Source organism: Coregonus lavaretus, assembly GCF_964263955.1.
Source record: "Coregonus lavaretus genome assembly, contig: HAP1_SCAFFOLD_809, whole genome shotgun sequence".
In the NCBI taxonomy this organism is placed as follows: domain Eukaryota; kingdom Metazoa; phylum Chordata; class Actinopteri; order Salmoniformes; family Salmonidae; genus Coregonus; species Coregonus lavaretus.
This window is the reverse complement of record NW_028156855.1, coordinates 77,501-85,321: the sequence shown is the minus strand read 5'-3', so window position 1 is coordinate 85,321 and position 7,821 is coordinate 77,501. Positions and strand designations below refer to the sequence as shown.

The 7,821-nt window shown below is 43.4% G+C and overlaps 1 protein-coding gene across 1 annotated transcript in view; it reads right to left on the bottom strand.

Moving 5' to 3' along the window:
• Positions 1-1,079: 1,079 nt before the first annotated feature.
• plod3 (procollagen-lysine, 2-oxoglutarate 5-dioxygenase 3) overlaps positions 1,080-7,821 on the bottom strand; it is an 83,807-nt gene continuing 77,065 nt past the window's right edge. Inside the window, exons 14-17 of the mRNA XM_084194306.1 lie at positions 7,693-7,821; positions 7,376-7,522; positions 4,258-4,383; positions 1,080-2,210 (exon numbers count right to left, since the gene is read on the bottom strand). The exon at positions 7,693-7,821 is cut by the window's right edge and continues 48 nt beyond it. Of these exons, the coding sequence (XP_084050432.1) occupies positions 2,055-2,210; positions 4,258-4,383; positions 7,376-7,522; positions 7,693-7,821 (558 nt within the window). The 3' untranslated portion in view covers positions 1,080-2,054. The remainder of the gene's footprint in view (positions 2,211-4,257; positions 4,384-7,375; positions 7,523-7,692) is intronic.

Sequence of the window (7,821 nt, the reverse complement as noted above, 5' to 3'; positions counted from 1 at the left end):
GCAGATACAAACTAGATGTGGTTAATAATGACATCATAATGACATCATCTGTTATTGCCTCAGACATTCCATGTGGATCCTTTGGAACCTTCTAGAGAATATTGTTGTAAAAACAAGAAATAAAATGATTTTGTGTTTAAAGGTTTGTCTCTGTAAGTGCTGGGAGAGAGATTAGAGAGAAAATAGAGATGAGAGAACAGGGAGAGAGAAAGAGATGAGAAGAGAGAACAGAGAGAAAGAGAAAGATGGAGGAGGGAAAGGGGGGTTATAGAGAGGGAGGGGGGGAGGTCAGACACAAAGATAGAGGGACAGTATGAACTAACAGACTAGAGGAGATACGAATAAAAGGAGTGAAAGAGGGAAGGGGGGGTGTAACTGTAATCCCGGAGCTATAATCCCATTCAATGTAATCCAGTTCAGCGGTCTCACACACACACAATGGCCTTAGTGACATTGGGAAATTGACATTGGCCTCCCCAATATGGCTGCTGTGGAAGGGGCATATTCTGTCAGCCACCATTCAAACTGGAAAACTTTATTCCTCCCCTCGGACAAAAACAGACAGACTACTGAGAGATGAGAAAGAGGGAGAGAGGGAGGAGAAAGAGGGAGAGAGGGAGGAGAAAGAGGCAGAGAGGGAGGGAGGAGAAAGAGGCAGAGAGGGAGAGAGGGAGGGAGGAGAGAGAATGAAAATAGTATTAAATCAGTCAGTTTGTGAGACAGGGCGTATCATGTGTGATTGTGTGTATCTTGCATTTTTACTGAGTGTGTGACATCAATGGGCTTATGACGTCAATCTCTGATCTGCAGAGAACAGGAGCGACACCTGGTGGTCAACCGGGTACTGCACACTTTATGATATGCCATCTAGTGGCTAACTGCTGAACTCTTTAAACCAAATAATCACACAAACAAAGACAGCACGCTAACAGACAAACATATAGATCTAATTATTTATTAAAATGTGAAACTTTATTTCTCAATCATAACAAATAATTTAGGGCACTTTGTACAAAGCTTGATAGAAACACGTTGGGGGGGGGGGGGGACAGGTACTAGAAGCATATCGGGGGGGGGGGGGGACAGGTACTAGAAGCACGTCGGGGGGGGGACAGGTACTAGAAGCACATCGGGGGGGGACAGGTACACTTTGATTACTAACGGGACAAGAACACTAGAATAGAAAATACAATTCAAACCATCAAATATACCATTAAAATAAAACACCAGTCTGAAGCAGTAGTTTAAAACACTAAAACACAACATTATCTATGATAATACACCACATGTTTCTGACAAACCTCTGAAGGGAGTGTTGGTTTCTGAAATATAAAACTATACAACATTACCTTTAAGACAACCGCATAGACACAGATCATGTAGAACAGACAGCGCCGCGCTACTCAGTCATGGTATTATAGAACTAGATCTATTGATTTGCATTTTTCTATCATGTAGAACAGCTCAGATGATCTATTCATGGTATTTCTATCAGAACTTTCAGTTTCCTCTCTTAGGGGAGTGTCAATCATCTTTCCTCCAATCACAGGGAGCGTCTGGTTACTATAGCAACGCTGTACCCTGACATCCACATCAGCCTGCCATTAAATAGACACAGCTAGCTACAGAGGTCAGGGGTCGAGGAAAAACGAGGAAACATTTTATTGAAGAAAGAATGTACTTTCTATGCCTGTGATATGTGGTTGTCCCACCTAGCTATCTACAGATGAATGCACTAACTGGAAGTCGCTCTGGATAAGAGCGTCTGCTAAATGACTAAAATGTACATGTACATTTCAAAGGCAGCATGGTGAGATAGGTTTCATCAGACTCCGACCTCTCTGCAGTTGATTAGTCAGGCCTGATCTGATCATGATTAAAGTCGCTCAACTAGTTGGTATGAAACTCAGTGGTTTGTGTTACTACGGCAACAAGAGGACCCATCTGCTATGTGACAGACAGACGCAGACGCCACCTGTGTCTATGGGTCTATGAAGGATGCCATAATGCATCTAGTCACCTGGGTGGTGGGGTTAGGGGTTAGAGGTCAGGGTTTAGGGGTCAACAAAGGAAACCATGATGTATCTAGTCCCGCTGGTTGTAGGCAGGCCCTCGTGGTAGTGAGTCAGTCTGCCTGGGTGCATGAAGGACCATCCTTTACGAGGTGCTTCAACATTACAGTTATACCGAAGGAACCGACACCCTCCACCCTGAAACACAAACACACCATGTTACATTCAAAGTGTTGTACCAGACCTGGGATGACTATAGCGTTGTGAAAAGTAACCATTTTGGGGGGGAAACAAGTAGTTACTTTGGATACAGATCCCAAAAAAGGACTACTTTTCTGAAACTATTGGATTGGCTGCCTTCAACTAATGGCAGGGCTGTATCTGGAACTGCATGTTGAAGATAGAAATATAATGAATAGAACCCAATCTCCTACACTATTCCAATCTATCTGATATACACAATACATTTCTATCTAAACAATCTGTAAATGTCAATTGTCCTGAATGTCCGTTGCCCCCAGGTGTACATTATCAAGTCAAATCAATTAACCAATGATATTTTGTACAGATAAGTATACATCAGTTGTGATGCTCAACTACTGTATGACCCTTTAAAACATGCCACTGAAAAGGTTGTATGATACCTGGAAATACTGCAGAGTAATTCAAAGCTATTTGCAAACAGCAAGTTGGATGGTTAGCGAAAACAACTTGGAACCTCTTTGTCCATCTGAGGGGAAGTGTTCTCGTTTCAAACACACACTAGACCACCTTTAAAGGGACAGTCTTTGTCCATCTGAGGGTAAGTGATCTCGTTTCAAACACACACTAGACCACCTTTAAAGGGACAGTTTTTGTCCATCTGAGGGTAAGTGATCTCGTTTCAAACACACACTAGACCACCTTTAAAGGGACAGTTTTTGTCCATCTGAGGGTAAGTGATCTCGTTTCAAACACACACTAGACCACCTTTAAAGGGACAGTTTTTGTCCATCTGAGGGTAAGTGTTCTCGTTTCAAACACACACTAGACCACCTTTAAAGGGACAGTTTACTCAGAATACAAACTAACATGATTTTCCACCTGCCTTGACTGTAGTTGATTCTAGAAGGCAGTTTGGGTATGTTTAGTTTCCTTAGACACTTCATATCTATGTGTTGTTATTGTTTGCGTTCTCAGTAACATTAACATTAAACTGTTCCTGAGTAATACACTTATTAGTATGTTGTTACATAATACTATTTTAATTGCATAGCAATGAGCTGAGAGTTTTTGTACACAAGAGGAATAGTGACGGTTCCTTATTCCACTTATGTAATAACTCCATTATTATGTAATTATAAAGACATTTCTAAAGTCCTTTGTCCTAAAGAGTTCCAGTGTCACTCATTATCAACATATATGTGTTAGTCATGTTGAAGCTGCAGAAGAGGATTTCATGTCCTTCAGGTTTTTCATTTATATATCTGAGAGCAGTCCAAACCATGTGCTTATGATCATTTTACTGAGTATACCAAACATTAAGAACACCTTCCTAATATAATATAAGGAGCAGAGTGATGGAGTGCTGCATCAGATGACCTGGCCTCCACAATCCCCTGACCTCAACCCAATTGAGATGGTTTGGGATGAGTCGGACCGCAGAGTGAAGGAAAAGCAGCCAACAAGTGCTCAGCATATGTGGGAACTCCTTCAAGACTTTTGTGGTTACTACATGATTCCATATGTGTTATATCACAGTTTTGATGTCTTCAATATTATTATACAATGTAGATAATAGTAAAAATAAAGAAAAATCCTTTAATGAGTAGGTGTTCTAAAACTTTTGACCGGTAGTGTACACTGATTGAAGTGGATTCAACAAGTGACATCAATAAGGGATGATAGGATTCACCTGGTCAGTCTGTCATGGAAAGAGCAGGTGTTCCTAATGTTTTGTACACTCAGTATATTTAGACTAATTCAACTGTTGTAGTTTTGAGTTCTTCACCAAATATTTGGCAGCCATCAAATAATTATATCTTGCAAACCTTCAAATATTATTTGGTTTTCTGAGAGGTATTCAAAATACTTTCAAATATGATTGAATCATTTTTTCTGAGACCTGTATTTGATATTTAAAAAAACTAGTTTCCTTTTAGTGTAAACTCTATTAACTATATTAGATTACTTGAGTATTTGAAAAGTTTGTATTTTGAAATAAAGTACAAAATACAACTATTTTCTGTCCAGGTGTGGTGAGTACCTGGTAATCCATTCCCTTGTTGTTGAGCGCTACGTTGATGGTGAAGGTGGAGGAGTCATGATGCGGACGGAGAGACGGCTGTTCATCTGGACGATACCGGACCACAAAGTTCATCACCGCCTGGGCCTGGGGGGGAGGGGGGGGGGGGGTTAATGGTTGTTCATACAAGGACCTGTACATAGCCAGACATGACGGCTTCAGAGGAAGCTGGTTTAATGTATCTGTGATCTTTCAAATGTTGGTATCCTGTTCGCCCTTGCCATGAACATGCTGGTGAAGTCAGCTGCGATGGAATGCAGAGGCCCGCTGACCAAGTCTGGTGTTGAACAACCTATCAGAGCCTTCATGGACGACCTGACTGTGACAACAACCTATCAGAGCTTTCATGGACGACCTGACTGTGACAACAACCTATCAGAGCCTTCATGGACGACCTGACTGTGACAACAACCTATCAGAGCCTTCATGGACGACCTGACTGTGACAACCTCCTATCAGAGTCTCTCTTTTATGTAGTGTTGTGGCGTCTCTCTTTATGTAGTGTTGTGGCGTCTCTCTTTATGTAGTGTTGTGGCGTCTCTCTTTATGTAGTGTTGTGGTGTCTCTCTTTATGTAGTGTTGTGGTGTCTCTCTTTATGTAGTGTTGTGGTGTCTCTCTTTATGTAGTGTTGTGGTGTCTCTCTTTATGTAGTGTTGTGGTGTCTCTCTTTATGTAGTGTTGTGGTGTCTCTCTTTATGTAGTGTTGTGGTGTCTCTCTTTATGTAGTGTTGTGGTGTCTCTCTTTATGTAGTGTTGTGGCGTCTCTCTTTATGTAGTGTTGTGGCGTCTCTCTTTATGTAGTGTTGTGGTGTCTCTCTTTATGTAGTGTTGTGGTGTCTCTCTTTATGTAGTGTTGTGGTGTCTCTCTTTATGTAGTGTTGTGGCGTCTCTCTTTATGTAGTGTTGTGGTGTCTCTCTTTATGTAGTGTTGTGGTGTCTCTCTTGTCGTGATGTGTCTTGTCCTAGATTTGTATTTTTAATCCCAGCCCCCGTCCCCCCAGGAGGCCTTTTGCCTTTTGGTAGGCCGTCATTGTAAATAAGAATTTGTTCTTAACCTCTTAAGGATCGGACACTTTCTTTACATTTTCGCCTAAAATGACATACCAAAATCTAACTGCCTGTAGTTCAGGACCTGAAGCAAGGATATGCATATTCTTGATACCATTTGAAAGGAAACACTGAAGTTTGTGGAAATGAGAATATAACACATTAGATCTGGTAAAAGATAATACAAACAAAAAGACATGCGTGTTTTGTTTGTGTTTTTTTTAATCATCTTTGAAATGGAATGTATATTTTGGCCACTAGATGGCAGCAGTGTGCGCACAAAATTTAAGATTGATCCAGGGAAGCATTGCAATTCTGGACTATTTTGTATCAAGTCTGCCCAAATGTGCCGAATTGGTCAATTGATACATTTTAAAGTACATAACTATAGAGAACATACAAAAATGAAATGGTAATACAAAATGTAAGTTTACACCCTCCCAGGAATGTCATACATGATGGATCATTAGCTTATACACTAACTTTCACACATCTAGATGGCCGGGCGGGGTGGGTGTGGAGCCAGAGACAGCAGGGGTACAAACTGTAGAACCCAGTTAAAATGGATTTTATCAAACAAAACTATGCTACATTTTATCTCTGGGACGCTTAGGATGACAAATCAGTGCAAGATTACTGAATGCAAGTACATTATTTACCTTCAGAGGTGAATGTTTCAAACCAGTTGCCATGATAATTGTTTTGTTGTTGTGCACTCTCCTCAAACAATAGCATGGTATTTATTTTACTGTAATAGCTACTGTAAATTGGACAGTGCAGTTAGATTAACAAGAATGTAAGCTTTCTGCCCATATAAGACATGTCTATGTCCTGGAAAGTTTGCTGTTACTTACAACAGACATGCTAATCACATTAGCGCACGTTAGCTCAACCGTCCCGTATACGGGACACCAATCCCGTAGAGGTTAACTGACTTGCCTAGTTAAATAAAGGTTAACTAAAGGTTAAATAAAGGTTAAATAAATTAAAAATTAAAAGAAATACGGCACAGCGTGCTGGTAGCATTACAACGCCACGCTACGACAAGGCCCAAGGGAACGACGAGGAGGAAGCAGCAGTCGAGGAGGAGGAAGCAGCAGTCGAGGAGGAGGAAGCAGCAGTCGAGGAGGAGGAAGCAGCAGTCGAGGAGGAGCAAGCAGCAGTCGAGGAGGAGCAAGCAGCAGTCGAGGAGGAGGAAGCAGCAGTCGAGGAGGAGGAAGCAGCAGTCGAGGAGGAGGAAGCAGCAGCAGTCGAGGAGGAGGAAGCAGCAGCAGTCGAGGAGGAGGAAGCAGCAGTCGAGGAGGAGGAAGCAGCAGTCGAGGAGGAGGAAGCAGCAGTCGAGGAGGAGGAAGCAGCAGTCGAGGAGGAGGAAGCAGCAGTCGAGGAGGAGGAAGCAGCAGTCGAGGAGGAGCAAGCAGCAGTCGAGGAGGAGCAAGCAGCAGTCGAGGAGGAGGAAGCAGCAGTCGAGGAGGAGGAAGCAGCAGTCGAGGAGGAGGAAGCAGCAGTCGAGGAGGAGCAAGCAGCAGTCGAGGAGGAGCAAGCAGCAGTCGAGGAGGAGGAAGCAGCAGTCGAGGAGGAGCAAGCAGCAGTCGAGGAGGAGCAAGCAGCAGTCGAGGAGGAGCAAGCAGCAGTCGAGGAGGAGGAAGCAGCAGTCGAGGAGGAGGAAGCAGCAGTCGAGGAGGAGGAAGCAGCAGTCGAGGAGGAGGAAGCAGCAGGATGGTCAGAAGAAGTCTACAAGGACAAGATGGGAGCAAGCGGTGGAGCGTAAGGTCATATGGAGCGAGCTTTGGAAGGCCGAACCTCATCGCATCTAGTTCTTGATCCAGGCAGTCTACAATGTCCTACCATGCCCATCTATCCTGTTCTGCTGGGGCAAGGTCGATTCACCATCATGCCCTCTGTGTCTAAAGAGAGGAACCCTTGAGCACAGCCCTAGGCGAGGGTCGCTACCGCTGATGATATGTCCAAGTGCATCGCTGTAATGTGATTTTGATTTCAAATAAAGTATTTAAAACGTGTGTCTGTATGTACCTTGGGGTAGTATCCTGGGTAGAGTTTCTCAGTAACAGGGCTGATATATTCTTTGAGAAACTTGAGCCACTCCTTCTCAAAGCCAATCTGGTTCATATGAATATCTACAGTTGGGACGTTCTCATAACCCCCTGCCAGCCGCTCATCCTGTAACACAGAAAAAAAACAGGTGATATTTGAGACTGTGCAAAGAGACTAAGTAGTCTCTGTCTCTGTCTCTGTCTCTCTCTCTCTCTCTCTCTCTCTCTCTCTCCCTCTCCCCCTCTCTCCTCCCTCCTCCTCCTCCTCCTCCTCCTCCTCCTCCTCCTCCTCCGTACCGTATGTCTTCCTCCGCTCCATTCTCCAAAGTCTTCCATGGTTTCCACCAGATCGTCACACATCCTGTCTGTGAAGGATGGGAACCAGTAGACGTCAGGACACGGCTGCTCCACGATGGTCTGGTTGTC